The 24,627-nt window shown below is 39.2% G+C and overlaps 1 protein-coding gene across 9 annotated transcripts in view; it reads left to right on the top strand.

The window, feature by feature from the left end:
- The window catches only part of LOC5577744 (SLIT-ROBO Rho GTPase-activating protein 1), a 307,496-nt gene extending 283,339 nt beyond the window's left edge, over nt 1-24,157 (top strand). For all 9 annotated transcript variants that reach the window (XM_021850986.1, XM_021850988.1, XM_021850983.1 and 6 more), the window contains 13 exons: nt 6,449-6,632; nt 6,703-6,868; nt 11,636-11,986; nt 12,043-12,531; nt 12,589-12,856; nt 12,918-13,130; nt 13,190-13,295; nt 13,366-13,587; nt 13,652-13,823; nt 13,886-13,965; nt 14,029-14,548; nt 21,129-21,709; nt 21,777-24,157. In XM_021850986.1, the coding sequence (XP_021706678.1) occupies nt 6,449-6,632; nt 6,703-6,868; nt 11,636-11,986; nt 12,043-12,531; nt 12,589-12,856; nt 12,918-13,130; nt 13,190-13,295; nt 13,366-13,587; nt 13,652-13,823; nt 13,886-13,965; nt 14,029-14,548; nt 21,129-21,709; nt 21,777-22,395 (3,971 nt within the window). In that variant the 3' untranslated portion in view covers nt 22,396-24,157. The remainder of the gene's footprint in view (nt 1-6,448; nt 6,633-6,702; nt 6,869-11,635; nt 11,987-12,042; nt 12,532-12,588; nt 12,857-12,917; nt 13,131-13,189; nt 13,296-13,365; nt 13,588-13,651; nt 13,824-13,885; nt 13,966-14,028; nt 14,549-21,128; nt 21,710-21,776) is intronic.
- Nucleotides 24,158-24,627: the final 470 nt, after the last annotated feature.

Below are 24,627 nucleotides of genomic sequence, written 5' to 3'. Positions count from 1 at the left end.
CAGGTGGTAAAATTCAAATGTTATAGCATGTTTTATGCTCGTTCGCTTTGATTTAGTATGAATTCATCTTTGGAAATAAATTTACTTGAATTTTTATTCTAAATACCGAATATTAGCACTTCTAACTAGTGATCCATAATATGGACCAGGAAATGATTGTTTACCACGGTTATGGATCACTTCCAAAGAATGCTATTTTATGCACTGAATTCGACATTTTCAGATAATAGCTCTAAGGATTAAACCAATAAAACATCAAGGTTTGTAAATTTCATTTTTTAGCCGACAAAAATGGGTGGAAAACTTGGTGTGGAGCGCAAACAGTTCATGTCTCAGTTACTACAATGCAGTATCACAATAAAAAGGGCATTTTACCCTTGTTTCCAGCACTAACATTACTATTTTTGGCAGTAATATATGACACATTGTTAACATTCGCCATACCATGCAATACAGATGCATTGAGTTGAAAATCTCTTGATTTTGCGCACTGATCCGTAATATGTCACAATTTGATCCATAATATGAAAATTGATCCATAATATGGTTTTCAGGAACTGATACAATTTTTAATTTTTATGCAATCCTATGTAAATATTACACTCAAAACAGTTTACTATCCGAAGTTCCAGTTTGAAACGATTCGATTGGTGCTTTTAAATTACAATTTTACGTTTTCCATGTCGTTTTATTGAATTTTATAGGTTGGACTCCACACTATTTGATCCATAACTGTGGGGTCATGGCATATTATCAAATTGAAAAAAATTCATTGTTTTTCATTGAAATTTACTGGTTGACGTCAAATTCTACGTTATTTTCGGGAATCCCGGGATTCTCGGGAGATCAGAACTAATATCCCGGGAAACGGGAAATCCCGAAATTGGTCAAATCCCGGGATTTTTTGCCACGGGATGTCCCGCGATGGACATTCTAGTGTAGTGGTATTTCTTGAACAATCTCCAAGTTTCAATATTCTGGCGTTCACCCAGACTTTCCCACATAACCGATTGACATTTTGCGTTCTTGACGTTACTTGATGTCTTTTTTTATCATTCAGGCTTCTTCTGCGAGTCGGATGAACGCGACGAGCTGATCTCAAATGGAAGCAAGTCAATTCTTGTCACCTAAGTTCACTAGTCTCACCTCACGCGATACACATGATAAACAAAATTCTCCTGTTTGATTATTCCCGATTGAATTGATTATGAACATATTATCAGTCGAAGCGATCGACTCCGTTATAAAAATAACATGTTTGCCCAGGAAATTTAATTTAGGGGGAAGTCACATTCGCAACAATAAACATAATCGTTTCCTAAAAGCCTTTTCCTTTTTGTTCTATGGCCTACTGTATCAGGTTTGGTCCACGCATTTCAACTTATTTTTCACGGTCGCGCTGTAAAACTTGATAGGTAATGAAGCTTCCGAGCACTCACTTTGTAAGTTGAAATTGGATAAAGATCAGCAATTACACTGCGGAACACGTTTTTGTCTCAAGTATCAAAATACCGTTATTAACTAAATTAAGAGTTGCTGAGTCCATTGCCGTTTTCAGAAATATCATAGCACGTCTAGTTTTCGAGATATTGATGGTTGAAAATGCAAAATTTGACTGTTTCATCCAACTTGCTTGCAAGTTTGCCAGCTTGTACGGCAATTTATTTGCTTAATTTGTTACATAACTCAAACTTCATGTATAAAACAATAATTATCAACAAAGTTCATAATATTTTCGATGGTAAAATGTTATTTTTGGTGGTTCAGAATAGTGTTGTATTTTGCCATATAAGAGAAACGAAGAAGTTTATATGAAGCCTGCAAGCTTGTTGACAAAAATCGATTTAAACTAAATTGTATCATGAAATTTCAACTAAATTGTATCTAAATTGAAAGTTTAAGTCCTATTTAGAATGATTGGTAGATTATATTACAGAAAAGTTTCATAAATCATACCTTAAATTTCATGTAAACATCAATAAAACCAGTGTTTTATACAACTTTGGCGACCTGTAGCTAAAAATTGTGACGTGCTGGAACATTTCTGAGAACGGCATCTGATTTAGCGACCCAAATTCTACTAGAGACACATTATTTGATCCTTGAGACACGCAAAAATGTCATTTTTGTTACGCTGTGTTATATATAAATATATATGGTATTTTGAAAGAATATAAATTCAACTATGTTCAATATTCCATTAACTGAGCGACAAGAATATTTACGAGGTTTTTTTCATTTCCAAAGAATGATGATATTTTGAAATAGTAATAAATTCATCTGATCATTGCTTGCAACGTTAAGCAATAAATAGACACAATTATTTTTGAACTTTTACAAATTTGATAAAATAAAGCCTCTCATCTCCAAAAAATGGCTGAAGAATAAGAATATTTTTAAGAAAAATTCACGCTATATAGACACTAGCACACATACTAACCACGTTGTAATAACGTACGTACTTAATAATTTAGCTTGTAAATAGATTTGTTATTGACTTTCGATGAAAAATATGTTTGCTCAAAATAAACTCAAGATCAACCATTGTGCAAAAAATCTATTTCGGTTTTATATCTGTTGAGCCGAACGATGTTTCGATCAACTATTACTAAATAAACTTTCGACAGAATGTTCTAGTCATTCGACCAAATGTCCATTCGACCAAATATACTTTCGACCAAATGGCATTCGACCAAATGTCTTTCGATCAAATGTCTTAAAGCCCTTCACGTCTGTCACTCTCCGGCACTCTTCATCATTCTTCATTCAATCAGTCGTTTCTCCTCGTTGCTGATCAGTGGCATTCACTTCCCGCGCCATTGTTGTCACAGCTACGTGGATAAGATCCCACAAGGTGTTGACATCTCCAGAAACGTTCATTCTTCCTAACTGCTTGTCTTGCTGCTGGCGGTACTGTACAGCTACCCCATCTGTCGACAAGTGAGTTGGATATTGAAGCGTAGCGTTTTGTTAGTTCTAGAAATTCTGACGCTGGATAAGCGCGTTCGGATTTGAGCTATAACGAACCCGAGTCTATATTAGGGCTTCGAAAGGTCCTGACATCCATGACATCTGAGAAATGTCGCCCATCAGCCAGCACGTAGTCTATTTGGGAATAGACATCACCGCTCGGGTATCGTCAGGTGTGGTTGCGAATATTCTTGCGTGTAGGTACTACTGATTGCCATCCCTGTAGCATCAAGCTGCAGGTCATTATCATTGGTAACGGAATGGAGACTTTCCGTTCCAATTACGGGTCGGAAATCTTCTTTCCCCGACCCGCGCATTTGCATCGCCGATGACTATTTTGACATATTGTTTTGTGCGCTTTCCGTAGGCCTTAAGGCTCTCATAGAACTCATTCTTCAATGCATCAGGCTAATCGTTCGTTGGTGCATATTTCCTGGATAGCTGTCACGTTCACGCCGATATGCCAGAAGCTGCCACGAGCCAGGAGTCCAACACGCGTGGGTTGATTCAAAGTTCTGACGTACCAAGATCAGACTTGCCAATCATTGTCCTTCATTGGTTGCATTGTCGAAAAATAAATCCGCTTGCTCTAGTTTTGCATTTCTTGGTTGGTTGGTGTAGAGTTTTCGATAGGCCACCTAACCAGGGTTACGTTATCTAAATCGAGCTGGATTGGCTGCCTCCTCGGTGCTGACACGATACAGCATTGTCCGTTTGCTCTTCACATGATGACCACGGTCATAGCCTTCCAACCATCTTTATCAGGGCTTTGGACCTGTACCTCTAGTTCTCAATAGGTTCAGTTTTATAGATTATCTTCAAAAAATTCTCTTAAGTCAAATTGTTATTACTCTTTCAACTCGTGATTGAAATAGTAACTCAAATCGGGACAAAAATAACTAAAATCTAACCTACCCAAATTGGTTATTTTGTATGGAAAGTCTGAAATGTTTATCCCCTACTGTAACAAGTGGTGAGAACCATGGTCTTCGTCGTTATTCATCGTCAATTGAATGCATCCGCTGTGCATTAACAGCGAAAAGTGAGGGGATCGGACATCGTCGAAGCATGGGATGGATGGGGCAACAAAAAAAAGTCAAACACTCTCTGATGACTGACTGTGGTAAAGGTGGATAAATTGAATCAAGTTTATGTAAATTAATACCTCCCTACGACGATGGCATGGGGACGCTTGTTGTTGGTCGTGCCTCTTAGGTTACAAGCAACTGTGATTGCTGTCAGTCGGTTTTGAGTAAGATTTGTTGAATGATTTGTTTCTTTATTGACAAGTATTAATTTTAAAAGTTACGAAAGATTCATCATCGTAAGGTGTAGAAAATCAATTTGACAGAGCTGCTATAGCAGGTTATAGGGACATGGTCATTACTTTACTGCAGTTTATTTTGATGGATGCTCTCTAAAGTCTCTTTTTCTCCTCTTTTTTGTCGGAAAGCTCCAAAGAAACATTCAGAAATTCTTACGCAACCATTCCCCAGGTTCTTCTTGAATTTCTTCTCTCGAAAAATCTCCATAGACTCTTCCAGAAATTTCTTCAGACATTCTTTCGAAAGATTTTACCAGAAATTCTTTCAAGATAATTTCTACCGTAAGCTCTACAGCGATTTCTCTAGGGGTTCGACTAGCAGTTTTTCCGGAGATTCTTCCAGGAAAAACTTTTCGTTCATGGAGAAATTTCCGGAGGATTCCATGAACAGATTTTCGAAAAAGGATTAATGTTGAGATTTTTCTAATGTGATCCCTGGAGAAATAATTTTTGATGAAATTACTGCGGAATTTCATTGGAGAATCTTTGGAGGAATTTCAAAAGGAAATAATGGAAGATTTTTGGAGACAAAGAACGAATTCCTAGATAAATTCCTGGGGAATCCCAGGAGAATTATCTGAAAAAATACTTGGAGCAGCTCATTTTATAATTTTGGTAACTCTGCAGAGCGAAATCTCCAAAGCTCTCTCGTTCAAGCGAGTATGACAGGCACGATTAGTGATGTAAAGGAAATTACTGTTGCAAAAAGATCCTGAAAGTATCAGACCGGACTGCAGCATGGCTTTTCTTGGTAGTCGTGGACTTTACTACTAGGCTTAGGACGGCGTCTAGAGAGAAGGTCCATATAGCAATTACTGGTTCAATTATTTTAGATGTCCCAAACGAAAATTTTGGAGGACAAAATCCTTGGGAAAACAATGAAAAAATCTCTGAATGCATTCCTGGAGGACTTAAGAGATCCTTGGTAAATTCCAGAAACAATCATCGGGGGTATTGCTGGTGGACTCTGGAGAGACTTCTGGGGTTATTCGTAGACATTTTCTATCCTTGAGTAATTTCTAGGGTTTCAATTCCGTATTAAATTTTTGAATGGATCTTTAACAAAATTATTGTGCGAATATCTTAGGAAATTCGTAAAAGAATCACTAAGAAATCATAGGAATAATATCTAAAGAAATCTGAACAAGATTATTGATGGAATTCTTGAAGTAAATCATAAAAAATACATAGTGGTAAATTAAAACAGGAAGGAACATTCTTAGTGAAATGCATGGTGTTATTCCATGATATATTTTTATAAATAGGGTGCAGAACCACTTGGGCACTTCCATGATTCACTTTGGCATGGGGGGTTTTTCTCGACCGAATTGTATGAAACTTCGCAATAAGAAGCGCTTCAGTACGACGCACATTGTACCCAAATATAAGCTCTGTAGCTTTCAAAAAAATCCCCCTGCCGAAGTGAATCAAAAGTGCCAAGAATAGGATCCGGCTTCCTACTAATTATCTTTTAGCCCATTTGGTTTCTGTTTCTTTTTATGGTTTTTGTTTGGTCTATTTTTGGTCCTTGGTTAGTCCTATTCTTCAAACATGGAGATTTCTGAAGTTCCTGTTTTAAAGACCCATAGTCTACTACCAGTCCTGCTGAGATATTGAATTGGTTTCAAGTCAACGAAGCAGAGGCTTTATTCTTTAATTGAATCAACTAATAAAAGAGAAAAGAGCATAAACAATTGTAAATTGTGAAAAAATACCTAAAAATAAGTCTGTTTTCTGTACATTCAGACAGGTTCAGAGAACATCTTGTAATGCTTTTAATGCGAATAACATAAAAAATGTCATAATATACAAAATAAGTTTCATGAATTGTGGATCACCCATCAAGAAATGCAAACCATCGTTCCACTGATTGAATTCGTCCAACCAATGTGTAAGATGATCTGCATTATGAAGATGTGAAGACAAGATGAAGTTGTTTGATTTGTGGTGAACTATTTTGCTCCCCGTATCTCCCCAGTCTCTGATCCGTTCTTCTCACGTTCGGCATTATGATCTACTCAGAAAATGTATACATTCGATCCAGACCCTAACCGCACATATCAATTACAGATATGTGCCACATAATCTCGAACCCAGCCCAAGCCCGATCTAATTAAAACACGCTTCTTTTCTGTCTCTCTTCCCAATCGCCAGACATCCGACAGCAGCTCAATGAACAGCTCAAGTTTCTCGACGTGCGAATGGAGTCGCAGATCTCGCTCATCCAGGAGCTGCAGGACTTCTTCCGGCGGCGTGGCGAGGTCGAACTGGACTACAGCAAGAGCCTGGACAAGCTGGCCAAAAGCCTCCAGCTGCGACACAAAGAACAACGACAAAAGTAAGTGATTTTTGATTTGGCAGTTACTTATTGATTGTGATGACACTGATTCTCTGATTTCTGTTTTTAGGCGGGAACAGTGGCCCATGTTCTCATCGTACTCCTGCTGGCAGCAGCTGGTCAACCAGACAAAATCCCTATCCAAAGATCACGCAGCCCTGTCGGAGATCTACTCGGTACATCTCGTTGCCCGATTACAGTCTGTTTGGGATGATGTGCAACGGATATATAGGAAGGTAAGTTATCCGAAACTTAATTTGACAGACCTAATATAAATGTGTGCGGGGTTAGGTTTTTCTTAAAGAAATGTTATTTATTACTTCAATCATTCCTATACAAATTTGTTCAATGATTCCACCCGTTGGTTCTCAGGGATTAATCCACCTTATCTTGCATGCTACTACATATTAGGAATCAGGTATCAGAAGGCCGGCTCCAAATGCACGATCCCCGTTGTTTGGGAGATTTGTGCCATCACCATATTTGAGCCTATTTCATCATCTACCCGATGGAATAGGAAAGGGAAGGGAAAAAGGGAGGAAATAGGGGTGGGGTCTCTTGAAGAGGGAAAACCGCATAAGCAAATTGAGAGCATGTAGCTTCATACCGCGATAGGTTCAAACAGCTCCCTTAAAAGCTTCACTCAATAAGTGTTTACCGAGTAATTGGAATCGCAGTTGCGCGAAAACTGGACAGTTACCTATAAGATGATAAGAAATTCCATAATTGACATCACAACTATCACACATAAAAGAGTCAACTCGCTAAACATTTGCCATGTGATAGTTGAATCGGCAGTGGCCAGTCAAAGCTCTGACCAAGAGATTGCAATTCCGCTTTGACAGATTTGTTAAACTATTCCAATATTGCTTGTGCTGAGTTGCCGCCAAAGCATTTATCTGAAGCTTTACCCAGCACTTCTAAATCGGAATAGCTGACTCAGGGCGAGCTAGCTCATCAGCCAAGACATCCATATGCCAATATTGTTCGAACAACTGATGTGTATATCCATTTGATATACTTGGGCTCGAGGCCCAAGGTTTTTCCAAAGGTTCGCCGGCATTGACCGAAGGCCATGCAAGCTTTTTTGACTCTGAATTCAATGTGAGGTGTCCAGGATAGTTTGAAATTTAGAATGACTCCGACATACTTAACACGATCAATCACATGAATCTCAGAATCAAAAAGACGTAAAGGTCGAATACCATCGCGGTTTCGTCTTTCCGTAAAAAGAACAATATATGTTTTATTCGAGTAAACCGAAAGGCCATATTGGTGATACTCTAACGCTCGACTACATGAAGAGCACTTTGCATCGGGTCGAATAGGGTGCTTATGCACATACCAACTATCAAAGCTAGATAGTCGTCGGCAAAACCATAAGTTGGAAAACCGCTATTATTGAGTTGCCTCAATAGCGTTTCTCCTACGAGATTCCACGAAAGTGGTGACAAGACTCCCCCTTGGGGGCATCCGCAAACACTCAATTTTCGAATCGCTGCTCGACGCAATGTCGAGAAGAGATGTCGGTTTCTGAGCATTTGGTAAATCCAAATGGTAATCAGTGTACGTAGCCCATGATTTTGTGCAGCTTCCAATATGGCATCGAAAGACACGTTGTCAAAGGCACCCTCAATATGCAAGAAAACACCCAACCATGATTGCTTCTGAACGAATGCTTACTCGATATCGTATACAACTTTGTATAAAAGAGTCACAGTGGACTTTCCAGATTGGTAAGCATGTTGATTCACTTGAAGAGACATGTTTGCCAAATAAACATCACGGATGTGATGATCGATAATGCGTTCCAGACGTTTCAGAAGAAAAGAGGTCAGACTGATTGGTCTAAAACTTTTCGCTTCCTTATACGCTGTTCGTCCTACTTTCGGGATAAACTTCACAGTAATATCACTTCAGGGTCTGGGAATATACCCGGTAGCAAAACTGCTTACAAGTTGCTTTTTTAAAACATGTTTGATAAACTCAAATCCCTTCTGGAACAGAACAGGATAAATCCCATCTGCTCCTGGAGATTTGAAAGGAGCACAACTATTGAGTGCCCATTGAAATGATTCAGTAGTTACGATACTGCGAATCGAAGCTAGAGACTCGTAACTACATGAAAAGACATTTGGTTCATACGTAGATGCTATGTCCACACATCCGGGGAAATGTGTATTGAATAAACATTCTAAGACTTCTTCATCAGAAGAAGCAAAGTTACCATTAGGTAAGCGAATTTCATTCACTTGGAAATCCTTAGATTTTGCACGGCTTTTGTTCAGCCGACTAACTCACTCAACATTTGTACAAAGGTTTTTCCAGCCGGATCGTTCAGAAGATCGAAGAGCCTTCATGTAAGCCTTGCAATCCGACTTAAACGGCTCTGAGATGCAGCTGAACGGTGTCTGTTCCAACTTCTTCTACATTGTTTCCTGAGCCTAGGCTGAGATCGGAATTCCACCATGGGGTCCCTCTTGTAGACTTCACAGACCTCAGAGGACATGCTTCTTCAAAAGCTTCCATAATGTAGGATGTTGTAGTATCAACGGTATCATCTAAATCACTTGGATTTTCAATGAACGGAGAATATCCATAAAATGTGGTCGCAACCAATTGTAGTGTAGTTTACCGGGGGTTTCTAAAAAGCAAAGTCTGCGCAGTTACTTTTGAATGTTCAAAGAAGATGTAGCGATGATCAGATAATGGTTCCTCATTTGATACATGCCAATTCGTCAACTTGTGACTGATTCTATTCGAGCAGAGCGTTATGTCTAATACTTCTTCTCTAGTAGATACCATGAAGGTTGGGCGGTTGGCTATGTTAAGTAATCCAAGATCTGTACTACTTGAGTGTTCCATCAAACTGGAGCCTCTCAAATTGATATCTGAGCTGCCCCAGATGATGTGATTTGCATTGGCATCTCTGCCAACAATCATCGGAGGGCCTTTGTTACGCAGTGTACGACAACTCGTTTTCAATCATCCGTTTGGGATGGTTCATCATATGGTAAATTAATCGAACAATAGACGCATTTGGTGACCTCAACCACCAACAGAAACATCGATTGTGACAGTACATACAGCTCTGGTAGTTAACTCAGAAATGAGTGTAGCAACGATTGTTTATTAATAATCAATAATAATGCCCCGCGCATGGAGTTTGCCATTTCAAGTTTGCTGAAAGTATCAAAAACTGGGTCCACAAGGTTACCTAGATAGAAGTTCCCCTTACGAAAGTAAGGTTCTTGAACTTTGTAAAATGCATAATGCGAATCCATGTAGGTGATAATTCAAATTAAATAACAACATATTCATAATCCCACCCTTATTTAGCCTCTGGCTGGAGACTGAAGAAGGGCAGCCGATTATCTCGGAGAAACACAAGGTCACCCGCGCCATTGCTCCGGGTAGCACAGGAAGGGCTCAACACTGTGGAGGGCGGCCCTGGTACCTCACAGACTCCGTTTGCGGTTAGGTTTTATATAGACCCTCGTAACAATTCATTCCTAGGCACGGTACGCATCACACCACTAATTAGGAGTCACCTGTGGGGTGGACTTTTACCACCACTGAAGCAGGCAGTCCGTAGTGTTGATTCTGAGCCAATTGAAATAATCGCTACCGACACTTTGCGGCTACCTAGGCTAATTGGAAGCCAATCAGCCTTAAGTGTGTACGGTATTAGTATACTTGTTAATAAATTCAATTTATCACTTAAATTATTCCTATACAAATTTATTCAAGTATTACACCCGTTGGTTCTCAGGGATTAATCCAAAATATCTTTCATGCTATTATCCAGCGTTGCGTTTGGTAATTTTAACAATAATTATCTCTGAAATTTATCCATGGTATACTCCAAGACTTGAAAGGTACAGATGTTCTTTCGGAGATTCTTGCAGGAGTTCATAAGTTACTTTTCATGCTGTTTATCCGGAGAATTTTATAGAAGATACGGATATATCGTTGGACAAAGTACTTGTTGAATTCTATAAATAGTAGTCCTATGAAATTCCATGAAATAATTACTGAATAAATTTATTTAGGGATTTTTTGGAACCGTAACTTCTGAAAGCGTGTAACTTTGCCGGACAAAGTAACCAAAAATCTTTCTAGTAGCCGAAACTTGTCTTTAATCAACGATCTCAATATATTTTCGATGTAATAGAAATGGAATGAATTCGCTCCAGACTACTGTGAAATGTTTATGCAGTAGCCAAATAAGCCCAGTTTTTGGAAGGACACTCACAAATTGATCTAGAATCGAATGAGCAAAAACAATTATTAAAACTTTCCTATTTATTGTTTTGTGCATTTAAAAATCGAAACACGCATCGGTAAACTTGGGAATAATCAGACTTTGAAAGGAAAAATATAAAAACTTTGAACATTATTTACATATAAGCATAGCTGAAGTTTGGATAGAAATACACAGAATTAGGAAAAATGCCATAGAATTGTTTTTCAGTGAGCTATTTCTCAGGATACAGACAGACTGAACCAAGTGTCTTTCAATGGTTTTAGGAAAACGTACCCCAAGCATTTTGAATAACAAATATTTGCATAATTTGCAAATTTGGGGCCCAAATAGTCGTAGCGGTAAACGCGCAGCTTTTCAGAAAGACCAAGCTGAGGGTCGTGGAAGTGCTCATAAGAACACTAAGCTAAGAAGCAGGCTTTGTCCCAGTTGGGACGTAACGCCAGAAAGAAGAAGAAGAAGCATACTTTGTTGTAATAATTGAACATATCTATTTGGTGATACATCTGTATCAAATAAGCCTAGGGAGAGACGAATGCCCCTTCTGGGTAAAGTCTCTATAAACAAAAAAAATAAGCCTAGGAAAAAATCAAAATTTTTTGAGGTCTTTACCAATATTTACTCTTTAGAACACCAAAATAACAAGTCAGGTCAGGTTGTTTTCAGGTTCTCAGATTCGTAAATGTAGCTTTTTCTATTGCAATAAAGACTAATATAAAACCTTTTCTTATTTTTCTAGTGCCGCGAAATTGGCTTCGAAACACACGTCGAGATCCTGCGCATCCTGCAGGAGCTGCACACCAATATGAAAACCTACCACACGTACCAAACCGAGGCCAAGGAAGCGGAGAAAAAGCTCCGTGCCGCCGAAACGCAGCGCATGAAGCTGCAACAGAGCGTACCGAAGGAGAAACTGGAGCGCAGCAAAAAGTACAAGCTCATCGAGAAGGAGGTGCTCAAGCGCAAGAACAAATACACCGACGCAAGACTGAAGGCCCTGAAGGCAAAGAACGAGTACCAGCTGTGCTTGGAGGCGTCCAACACTACCATCCACAAGTACTTTGTGGAGGATCTGAGCGATCTGATCGATGTAGGATCTTGAATACAAATGGTTTGCATGGTTTCTAATTATTTTCCTATTCACAGTGTATGGATCTCGGTTTCCATTCGGTCGTTTCCCGGGCACTGTTGATGCACGTATCCGCCGATCAGGGACGCTGCCGAGCAGTACTAAACAACACGGATACCCTATCCCACATAATCAACTCGATGGACAGTCGAGCCGACAAGCAGAAGTTCCTCGAGCAGCACAGTGCAGCATTCATGATTCCAAAACGGCTCGAATTCCAAGGCCAGGACGAAGACGTCGAGCCAGAATTGCAGAAAGCACTCCATCAGGAGATGGAATCTCGACTGGTACAGCTGGAACAACGCGTTAACAATCTCCGCATGGAGTCGGAAGAGATTTGGAAAACGTTGGAAACGGCCGAAATCAACCTGCTGGAAATACTCAACACAAAGGACTATGACTGTAGTTCGGCGTTCGGTGATGGGGCTCTCGGGATCGCTAAGCCCGAAAATTCCTCTCTTAAGTTACGGTCAGACAAGAATGAGATTGAAGAATTTTACATCACGGTAAGTTGTTGGGAGCCAATTTGCAAACGTGTGCAATAATCTTTGATCTCTCCTTAGAAAATTCGCGAATATATTCTCGCTACATCACGAATAGCACGGCTTGACTCGAAGGCGGAATTTCTGCGGAGCGCTTTGACCAAGGACTCTGCTATCAAAACCGATACGCTGACCAAGTCGAACGTTCCCAAGCGGAAACGCATCGGTCGGATGAACAAGTCCGGTCGACCAAAGTTGTTCGGTGGCTCACTGGAGGAATATCTGGAAGTTACGAGCGAGGAGATTCCATTAATACTAAGGAGCTGCATTCGGGTCATAAATTTGTTCGGTATGATTAAAGATTTAGGCTGTTAATTGAACAACTTATCAACGTTTCGGAATTCTTGCAGGATTACATCATCAGGGTATTTTCCGGGTGTCTGGATCTCAAGTAGAAATAAGTAACTTTAAGGAAGGATTTGAGCGGGGCGACGACCCGCTTGCCGATACAACAGACGCGTCGGACATCAACTCAGTGGCTGGTGTCCTAAAGCTATATCTGCGCGAACTCCGGGAACCACTGTTTCCGCTGATCTACTTCGATCACTTTGTTTCATTGGCACGTAAGTATTCTTGTCTGTGAAGTACGAAACGAAGAAAACAGGTTATTTTTCTCCATCAGAGCTCGAGTCGAAACACGAAATTGTGCTGGGCATTCGAAAGTTCTTCCAGAGTCTGCCAAAGTCCGTGGTGATCGTGATACGGTATCTCTTCGCATTTTTGAACCAGTAAGTTTTATTCATATAAAAAACATGCTGTTCACAAAAACTAATGATCTTTTTCGGCTCATTGAAACAGTTTATCGGAATACTCAGACGAAAATATGATGGACGCATACAACTTGGCCATCTGTTTCGGCCCTACGTTAATGCCAGCTCCCGAGGACAAGGACCAGGTTCAGTACCAGAATCAGGTCAACGAGCTGATCAAAAACATTATCGTCTACCATGCGGAGCTATTCCCGAAGGACCTCGGTGGCATGCAGTACGAGAAATTCATCTCGTCGGAACCGTTTGAAGAGTAAGTTCTGCTCAATAGACTCCATGCCGCATTTACTAACGAATGTTTTATATATTTTCCACAGTGATGTTGGTGATTCACCAACAGAGCAAGTCTCCGAGGATCCGGACTCGGAGGTGTATCCCTCGGAGGATGAATCGGACACATTCGAAGCCATCGTACAGTTCGACTTCAATGCACGATCAGAACGGGAACTATCGCTACGAAAAGGAGACAATGTGATACTGTATAATCAGGTAAAGTTGATTGATTCTCATATAATGCTAGATCGCCTATTGCATTTTCAATAATATCATAGGTTTCCAACGATTGGTGGCGTGGGGCAGTGAATGGAAAAACTGGATTGATTCCGGACAAATATATTTCACTCAAGATCAAGTAAGATTTGATTTCAGATAAATATTATGCAATAGATCGATTTACACGCATTTTTTACCACAGAGATGAAGATCGTGATAAGAGTGAACACCTGAAGTCTTCCAGCTCGGAGGAATCCGTCCGAAAGCGACGACCCAGCGGAAACATCTCCATCAACAGCCAACTCTCGATCTGCACCAACAACTCAAATACGCTCTCTAACATTACCTGCGGATCAGACTATACTGGTTCGACCATCAGCACCACTACCCAAGGAGTAGGAAGCATTACAGGTTCTGGTTCCACTATTGGGGGTAGCGCTATGTCTGCTTCTCCGAGTCATCCACAATACCAAACGATTCAGCAAATGCAGCAACAGACTCAACAACCGCCGCCGATCAACAACCAGGTCACGCATCAACCACCACTTCCGTCGGCACATCCACTGATCGGTGAAAAGCTAACCGCCGACCTCAAAGATCCGGATTACATCCACTACGACACAGTGGACCTCAAGGGATCAACCTACAGCTACCACGATGAACCGCACTCGTTCGAAACGTCTGGGGAGTTTCTGGAGGATATGACCCACTTCACATTCGAGGTACTGGAGACCACAGTTTGATTTTAAGTGCAATTTGTTCAACTTCCAGATATTGCCGTTGTTTTGGCCGTTTGTCCGCTTGTTACAGCTCTACGCTCATTCATAACCGAAGCGTGCAAAAGTGCGTTAATATGCGCTTTGTTCTGTGTAAAGTGCCACCTTCATTTTTATCATTTCGTGTCAAATTAGCAGTGTTTAATTGTGTTATTTTTGTTCAGTGTAGAAAGATTAAGATTTTTCCGTATTTTTTGTAAGCGTGCGAAGCAAACACAAATCGTTTAATATCTTTTAGGCAGCTATATCTTACAAAATTGCATGTGCGTTGAATGTGGCCTCTAGCTCAGTGCTTGTATGTACTATTTTTGTTGCGTGTATTGCATACGTTTTTTTTTCTTCGGTTGGCTCGAGTTTCGAATTTTTATCCTTAGAATTAACCTTTTAGATCGTGGTTTCCCAGAGTCTCGTTAAAGTAGCAAAAATTCAAATCTCAATCCTATTCCACGTAGTCTTTCTCAGAACGAAAACTAACAATTCGAGAGTAATGCGGAATGAAAGTTCTTCAAGGACTGGGCTGGGTCACTATAATCTTGCAACAAATCTTCTCTCTGAACCTTTTCTCCTCATATTTTTGTTTTTAAGCCTAGACTATCGTCACCGTTAACTCGATTGTGGTGGCCATCTTGTGTAAAGATAGTTATTTCTAGTTCTACATCGAAAGAGAACACTTCGTCATATTAAATATGACTTTATCACAACCTTCTCTAATCGTTAAGAGCAGTTTATAGAATCGAACTAGATGCAAATAAAATACGCCCGATGTTATTTGTAAGAATACAAATTCACGCTAGAGTAATATAAAAATTTGATTCCATAACACCCTAACGTTCTATGTGGTTCCCTATGAAGCTGAAGGTACGTGTACGTCGTTTTGTTGCGGTTTCTAGCGTTTTGAGCTCCTCTGTCAGCTGAATGTCTTTGTTTGCGTTAAAGTTTTGTTTCATTGTCATATTGTTGCCGTTTTGTTTTCTCTCATTGAGCTGCCACAATGATTGGATTTCGTCCAACAGCCTGTCGAGGTGAGAATACATTTCTTTTCTTTTTGTTTCTGCTTACGTGTTTTGCTCTGATGGTTATGCGTTGCTAATACTGTTTGTGTTTCTTTTTCTTCTATGCATTGCTTCTAATTTCCTGTTGTTCTTTAAATTTCTTTGATTGTGGCTAACAGTGGTATTTCTACGTTTTCTTGATAGTTCATTGTGTGTAACCCTTAATGCAAGTTTTAATCTTTTGTAGTTACATATGTCTTACTCCTAAGTAGGCTTGAAGCAATTACTCTCAGTTGAATCGAAAGGGTGATTGGAAGATATTTGTGTTAACATAAAAGTAGTTAAAACTAAAGTTATTTCCTAAGCTGGTTTGAATGAGATCTAAATATTACGTATTTGAAAACTAACGCTTGTTTATTAGTTATTACTATAGTAATTTAATTCGAATGTTCATAGATTTACATGTGTCAAATTTCTTATTTGAAGCAATAATATTATATATGGTATGCAATGTACGGCAAAGCCAGTTTAATGCAACTTCGTTGAAAAAAAAAATCTGCTGCTCTAAACTTAATCGATTCAATACATTTTCCTAAATTGACATAAAATGGTCCAGACTAAAATACTAGATTTCGTAAATCTAACCGTACACCACAGTTTTTTTTTAATAAAAAAAATCTAGTAATCTTGGTAAGATGCAACCGTTTTTTATAATAGAGTGCGAAATTAAATTCATATTTCTTCCAATGAAACTAATTTTGAGCCTTACAGGCAATTCAGCTCATATATTTTCTTCACCAAACTGTAAAAAAGTTCAATTTTTTACTCACAATGATGAATGTTTTTGCATAAAAAACAACAAGTTACCAGAGCACATCTCCTAAAAACTATGGTATGGTCCAGGAGGAACCGGAAGGTGGCCAATTTGGACAATTAGATGAAATTACTAGGACTTATGCTCCAAATTCTATTCATTTGAGTCCAAATCTTTATGTTTTTTTGTATTTGGATGTATTTTGCCAAAAAGATGATTATTCTGGTTATTCTGATCCTTTTAGAGCACCGGATTGACCACCGGCAATCCCGTATTATGGAGCCACTAAGCTTCAGCACCAAAAGTAAGTATGCGATGGCTCACTCTGCATGATTTTGAATACCTGTGACTCTTCAAGTTCAATTAGAGATGAGCGATCAATTTGATTCTTTTTGACCACCGAAATAACCCAGGAATGTCCAAAGGAGATACCTGTATTTAGGCATATCAAATTTTGTACTCAACTTAAGCATTCGACGGCTATATTTTCCTGATTTTTTGAATATGTGACCCACCTCACACAATAATGAGTGAACGACAACATTGACGGTGTAAAGCTATGGTATGCAGTTCAGCTCAAGAAAAGAAAAAATTTCTGCGCAAGAATTTCTATGAAAATGTGGTCCACCCTAATTTTCAATAACACCAAACAAAGGGCTCAACTAAAACAAACAACTTTGTAGAAGACCATTTTTGTCTAATGTTTAATTCTAAAGCTCAAAATGCATCTTTCCGCGTAAAACTGATTCCTGGACCATAGTGCAATGGACTAACATGATAAAAGCGCGTAATTAATTGAAGCATATTTTTGCATTTTGTTGAAGGTGACAGCAGATAAAATTTAGTTTCTACACATTTAAAAGCAATGTCACAATAGCATTTTTGATTTAAATGAAATAACAGTAGTGAAACATGCATATTTTAACTCTTTTCCTATAATAAGTGAAATTAAATGCATAGATAAATGTGGCCCTTTTTCAATGTTGGTCCGGATAGACCGAAGGGACACATCAAAACGAAACTGGCGATTTTAACCAAGCCAGCCTTGATTGTCGTTGACGAGCTAGAATTATCATGAAGTTTGTTGCATATTTAGTGTGTAGTATCGGTGTCTCCCTCACAGGTAAGTCCCTGGGAGGGAGAAACCAATACAAAATTTCTGTACGTCATAGTGAGCCAGGATTCCGCTGTCACGAACTGTCACTGTGAGCCCAGATCTCAAACATTGGACTAACATGGAAAAAGCGCGTAACTGATTAGAACACATATTCGCATTTCATCAAAAGTGACAAAAATCGAATGGAAATAATTACAAACACACAATGCAAGTAATGCCACGTGAGCAGCTTTCAATCTGATTGAATATAAAGCATTGAAAACGCATTGTTTTACTTTTTCCAATGAAAATAAATATTTAGTGCATAGAAAACTGTGGCCCTTTTTTCATGTTTGTCAGGAAAGATCGAAAGTACACAACAAAAGAATACTAGCGATTTTCCCCAAGCCTGCCTTGATTGTTGTTGGCAAGCTGGAGATATCTTGCAGTTCAAACAAACGTTGTTCTATATTTCATGTGTAGTATCTGTGCCTCCCTCCCAGGTAGGTCCTATCTTTGAATAAGCAAAACAATAAATGGGCCAGATATGATTAGAATCTTTAAGCTCTTCGCGGGCCGTACAAAATACACACTCCGAAAAAATCATGTGATTTTACGTGTTTTGGATGCACATAAAAGAAGCGAGCCGAATGACGTGAATTTATGTTTCATTTCAAATAGCATAGCGTCTGATCAGGGAAATGCCGATCATAGTGACATCGTTTTTTTTTTTTCAATACATCTTCACATATACATTTTTGTGTCGTTTTATCATTTACATCATGTGTCATTCAGTCATACTATGAATTACGTCCACAGTAATTTCCATTATTTTTAAGAGTGTAACGTTGCGGACTGTATGTTGTAAAGTATTTTATGGAAAACTTACAACTGTTCTTCCAAAAATTTCCCTGGAAACTTGAACTTGAATCCTTGAACAAGGATTTCTTCAGATGGCTATACTATCGTTTCTCCTAGGATGTCGTCCTAAGCTGCTTTTTGGAGGATTCTGCGAGGAAAAACTTTAAACCCTCGATTTTTTTTTTCATTCAGGAACATATTTCGAAATCAATAAAAAGTAGACATAGAAGAAATAGTTGTCCTCTATGAGGAATTCAATTTCAAAGTATGAACAAATCTTAAATCCTATATGACTAATATCCAAGAGATATAAAGCAACATTGGAGCTACTAGTTTCGGCGCTGCAGTCTTTTAGATTTTCCCGACGTTTCGACTTTAATCCGAGTCTTCTTCAGGGAGAGAGAATTCAGGAGAGAAAAAGTAGACTCGGATTAGAGTCGAAACGTTGGGAAATATTTAAAACATTTGTTTTGATTACCCAAGACTGCAGCGCCGAAACTAGTAGCTCGAATTCTCCAATATCTGTCGAAATAGCGTCACTTCCCGAGCAGAAGAAAATAACTACTGAATACCAAACTAAGATATTCTATGCCAGAAAATTTCCAATACTTACAACCTGAATGAGGTATGAATGAGCCCTGCATAAGTGGTAAAATACCTCAAATAATACCTTCTGCATATTCTACAAATACCAAGCTGATAATCAGATCAGGTATTGTAATACCTAAATAATACGTGATGGATTTTCATATAAAAGTGAAATTTTTCAATAGTAGTTCAATACCTCCAGCAGTCCTCAATAGCTATCGAATACCAAAATGAAGTATTTTTAATTGTTTTAAACATTTTTTCCAATACCATTATAATACCAAAATGACGCATTGACGACTGAACAATACCTTATTATGGTATGATACCAAAATATGGTATGCATAAGTTATTGCGAGTTATTCTTTCCTCCTCGGGTTATAAAACAAAATTTCTGAAGCTGCCCCCGATATTCCTTGAGAAGTTTGATTATACTAAAATTTATCAAGAAATATTTAAGCATGGCTTCAAAATGTTTGCTACCAATCGGTCGAAAATAAGCCAAGTATTTTTTTTTGAATTTCTCAAGAATTAAAACATATTAAGTTATCTTGAATAAATATAGTTTTGAGTTTAACAAATGAGTTTTTATGAGAATTAAAGCAAAATGTAAGAAAGAATTTAACACTTTTGAACACTAGGTTACTTTTATCTATTATGAATTAAGCCCAATTTTTCGCCAAAAAATTCCGCTTTCTTCTGTTTAAAAAATTCCTTTAGTAGTTTAACCAATTTTTCAATTAATTTTGTGGGACACATATGAGTTGTAGTTAATGTATGGATTTCTATAGTGAATTCTTATAAGGGAAATCATCATCACCTGACACCTCGAGCAAAGCATCCTCCCAAAACATGGGGATCCTTTATGCTTTATGCTCAAACATTCAAAACACCATTGAGATATCGAAACATTATTTTTACCGCACACAAGAACAAGCTGGTTCTAGTGGTAACCAACAGATTGACAGACAGACGATTGTCGCGCGATCCACAGAAGTCAAAACCGCCACGCTGATAATGGTTTTCGCACTATTGTTGTACAAAAAAATAAAGAACTACTACTGAAGAGTTTTTCTTTTGTCAATAATCAGAGTCGTGTAAATAAGTTCCGAAGAATTTTTGCACTTTAGAATAATGTTAATTGTTTTATTTTTGTATATACATTATCATTCAAAATTGTGAGGGGGGGATGACTCTGTTTCTACGCCAATGGATATCACACAATAATCAGTGAATGGCTAGTATAAATAATAATTTAAAACGTTTCTAAACATGCTTAAAAAACAGAATGATCAGTTTTTGTGTCAGTTCTTGTTTTGAAACATGAAACATTTCATAAACATACATTTTTCAATGAAATTTTTAAAAAATTTCTACCAGAGTGGCCATTTACTCATTTTTGTGTGGCATGGGTCACTTGCTCAAAAACCAAGAAGATTGTGCCGCCAGATGTCTAGTTTTGGTACAAAAACTAATGTTTCCCACTATATGGGTTTCTTTAGTGGTCGTTCCTTGGTTATTTCGGTGGCCGCAAAGGACCAGACAGGTCATCCATTCATTATTGTGTAATCACTTGCCTAAAAAACAGGAAAATTAGGCCGTCCAATGCCTTGTTTTGGTACAAACATTGAAATGTCCCTAAATACGGGTATCTCCGGTTGTCATTTCTGGATTTTTTCGGTGGTTAAGAAGAGCTAGAGTGGTCATTAATCTATAATTGGACTAGAAGAGTCACAGGTATTCAAAATCATGAAGATTGAACCGCCGAATGTCTAATTTTGATGCTGAAACTTAATGGTCCCAAAAAAAAAAACGATTGCTCAATCAATTAACCTAAACAAGCACTGGGTGCTTGAAATGGACTTTACGATTAATGAACAATGTGAATTTTTAGCCTGATTTTTGCCCGCGCGTCCTAAAACGTTGGAATACTTGCTTCTGAACAGGCTGCAATCAGCACTTTAATCCTAAGGATTCAAATCAAACTCTCATCATTACACTCCAATGTTTGCCAATGTGCACCATCCAACTCTGTTCTATTGGCTAACGATCTTCCGAATAACCGCTTCACCTTCCATGTTGTGACCTCACATGCCATTAACCAATAAACTTTAGCCGTAACGCACAAACTTCTACTCATCGTTCGACATCCCCATCCGATCTATTTTCTTCCAGCCACAGAAACCCTCGGAACCGATCTACGCCGAGCCAACCAAGATCACCGTCCAGCGAGACAAATCGCCGGCCCCGGACAGCCACAGCGGAGGCGGCAACGGCAGCAACGATGACTCAGAGGACACCGTCGAGTTCCGTTCGAAGCTGGGCAGCATGGGTGACCCACCGGAACACACCAAATCGACGATGATACTGAATCGTCGTAGCGATACGCTTCCCTCGGGAAAGGGTTCCGGTGAAGACGGAGGCAAACAGCAACGGTTAAGCGATTCGTTGGCCGGAATGAATCAGAATGTGGACGAGAATGGCGAACCGAGGCCCATGAGAAAGTTCCACTCGAAGAGTTTCAGCCTGTCGGAGAATAAGCTTAGCCTGTCGGTGGCCGGTAGTGGGGGAAACACGGGGGCTTCCGGGAATGTGTTTCAGCACAATCGAGATCTGTGGCAGAAGCGGGCGACGCAAAGTTCGTATCAGAATTTGACCACGTCTAGAATTCTGAGCAGGAACAGAATCGCGCCGGACTTGGTAATGGATTTGCCACCGGCTGCAATTGGAAAGGACGGCGTCGGCAGTGCTTCCAGGTGAGTTTGTTTAGGGGTTTGGGGTTGATTTACGTGATATTAATAGGATATTTGATTCCTTTCAAAGAGAATCGTTGGATAGCGAATTGGAGGACATGACGTCGGCGGAACGATTCGCTGCCCAGAACCAGTGCACGTTGAAGAAGAATGAGCGATTTTCGACAGAACCGGTTGTATACGAGAATACTGGCAAGAAGGAGGTCAAGTTGGACGTGAAGGGAGCGGTTGACAAACCGAAAGCTGAGGTTAAACCTCAAGAGAGCAGTATTAAGACCCCGACATCGACGGATATCCCGAAGATTGTTGAGGAAAGTGGGGAGGGAAAAGACGTGACTAGAATTCCGTCTGACGAGGTGCTTCATATTGAGGAGTCTTCCAGCGGTGGTGGTAGCGAGGCACTACAAGCATCTATTCCGGCGAGCAAAGAACTCGCAAAAAGTCCCATTCCGGCAAGAAATACCCAAAAATTTGTGTCGCAGTTTGCCGATCTACACTTGACCGGGGGTTGTCTAGTGAAATCATCGGAGTGCACATCCGGGGCTGCAGCAACTTCGTTGGCCCAAGAACAGCAGGCAAAGAATCTCAGTTCCTTTAAACCACAGGTTAAGGTTAAGCCGCAGATTCTTAAGAAACCCCAGGTACTTCCACCGCACACGCCGGAGATGGGACGGAGGGCACAGGAATAGGGAAGGCTAATGGGACTGGGGTCCCGGTCCAAAACACTCAATCTATAAGTGATATACCAAATAATTGCATGTGTTGAAGTAGTAGGAAGTAGAAAACGCGTAGAAACTCCTGCTGGAGAGTGTGATGATTGCGAATGATTGCGTGCGCGCACGGGAATTGGGAAACACAGGGTCCGTCCCAGAGAGGGGAAGGAAAGAGTCCCTATTGGATATTAAAAAAAAAAACAGGGACGGTAAGAAAACTAAAAGTCATGAACCCTTTTTAGAACGGCTTTTGGCTCGCATTTTAAAGCTTTCGATTGTGGCGTAGAAAAGTAGCAGAACGGGGGAAAACACCAATATTTGCATAACAATAAAATACTATAATATTTAAGACTGGATTGGTACAATATACAAATCGAAATGAAGTAAATTAGATGAAAACAAACACAAGTCGGAAATTAAAGCACAGTAGAATTATTCCCTCGAATCAAAGAAATCGAATTTCTAAGTCAGTAGAGGTACGGTTTTTTTAAGTATATACATGTAGATGATTGTGGTAATTTCAGTTTAGTTTCAAAACCTGTACTCGAACATCACAAGTTATTTAACCTACTGTTTAGGGAAAATAAAAATCTTCAGGATCTGATGTTAGCGTTAGTTGGAAGAATTATATTTCTTTACATTTTGAATCTTAGCCATAATGTACATCGAATTTCTAGGTTAGGTTATTTTCTTTCGAAAATTTGTCGTATTTTATCATCGAACAAATATTTTATTCCAAAATAAAAATTTCCATTAATTGAACATTTTGAGTGAAATTGGTTGTATCACTGTTTAAGCTGCAGTGCCCGCCGATATTTTACACATAGAATTTACTTTTAAATCAAAGCTAAGAAGTAGACCCATTTCAATCGAACACCGATGTGTATCACCCTTAAATTTAAAATAAACGTAATTCAACCAAATCAGTCTACAAATTCTTCGTTGTCCATAATCAAAGTATTTAAAACACATATTCTACAAAAAAAAACCTATTGACACATACTAAAAGAGTAACTTCAAGTCAAATAAAATGTAGGCAAAGCTAAAATAAACAAGTATTCAAAAACAAGGGAGCTACATATAACGAAAGCATAACAAAAATGGTAATAAACAGAAACAATATTAGATATGTCTAAACTATCGAAGCTGAATTCAACTGATCAAAACTACCAAAAAGAACACAAAAGAATACGTTTCTCTTTTTCCCAGCATCTTTTAACAGACTGGATAACAAAAATTAAATAAACCAAATAAATCCACCAGAATCCAACCAGAAAATCTGTAATAAAAATTCACATCTTGATCTCCGTCGGATCGCATGCATCATCGTTCGTTAATCATCAGCGTCATACTATGGTTACTGTCACAAACACAAAATAATCGTTCGTTAGTCAGTGTTAGTAGGTCAAAAATCGCCGTCACGGTGCACCCGTTCCTGTCATATCCATTCATTGTCAAGAAGAAATGAAACCCATTTTAACTGTCAACCATTTTAATCACCACCTAGCAGTTTTAAAATTCATCAATCATCGTCATCATCAGAATGTTAGCAGTCTGTCTACCAAACTACCGTCGATAACTCGCCATCAATCCCATTTATTGTACACTATACCTAACCTACCCGTTATACTCACACTGTCATTCTTGAATCCACCATGACCATGATCCGAGAGTTGCCAACAGGGGCGACAGGACGGGAGAATTCAGAATAAAAACGAAAATCATACTCAGTAATATAGATTACGGTGAGATATGTGTTATTTTGAAAGAAATTCCAATGGTAGTTTCTGCTCTAGAACTTTATGCCCATAGAGGACTACCGGCCTTATATGTGAATCTTTTTTGGCCGCAGATTCTTGTGGAGGCCACGTATCCCCGTCTATCGTAAAACTGCTACCTTGGCGAGCCCTGTCGCGCTCGGCTCCACCAGCTAGCATGTACTTTGTCTTGGTCACATTCACCATCAGTCCAACTTTTACTGCCTCGCGTTTCAGGCGGGTGTACACTGTACACCCGCTACTTTTTTAAATGTACAGGTCTGCCACTTTTTTAAATGTTCGGCCGACAATGTCCATATCATCCGTGAAGCAAACAAATTGACTGGATCTCGTAAAAATTACCCCGGCTGTTAAGCCCTGCTATCCGCATAACACCATGTAGCGCAATATTGAACAACAGGCACGAGAGCCCATCACCTTGTCGTAGTCC

The sequence above is a fragment of the Aedes aegypti genome, chromosome 3, assembly GCF_002204515.2.
Source record: "Aedes aegypti strain LVP_AGWG chromosome 3, AaegL5.0 Primary Assembly, whole genome shotgun sequence".
NCBI lineage: Eukaryota > Metazoa > Arthropoda > Insecta > Diptera > Culicidae > Aedes > Aedes aegypti.
Note: the sequence above shows the minus strand (reverse complement) of the source record. Positions and strands in the feature narration are given on the sequence as shown.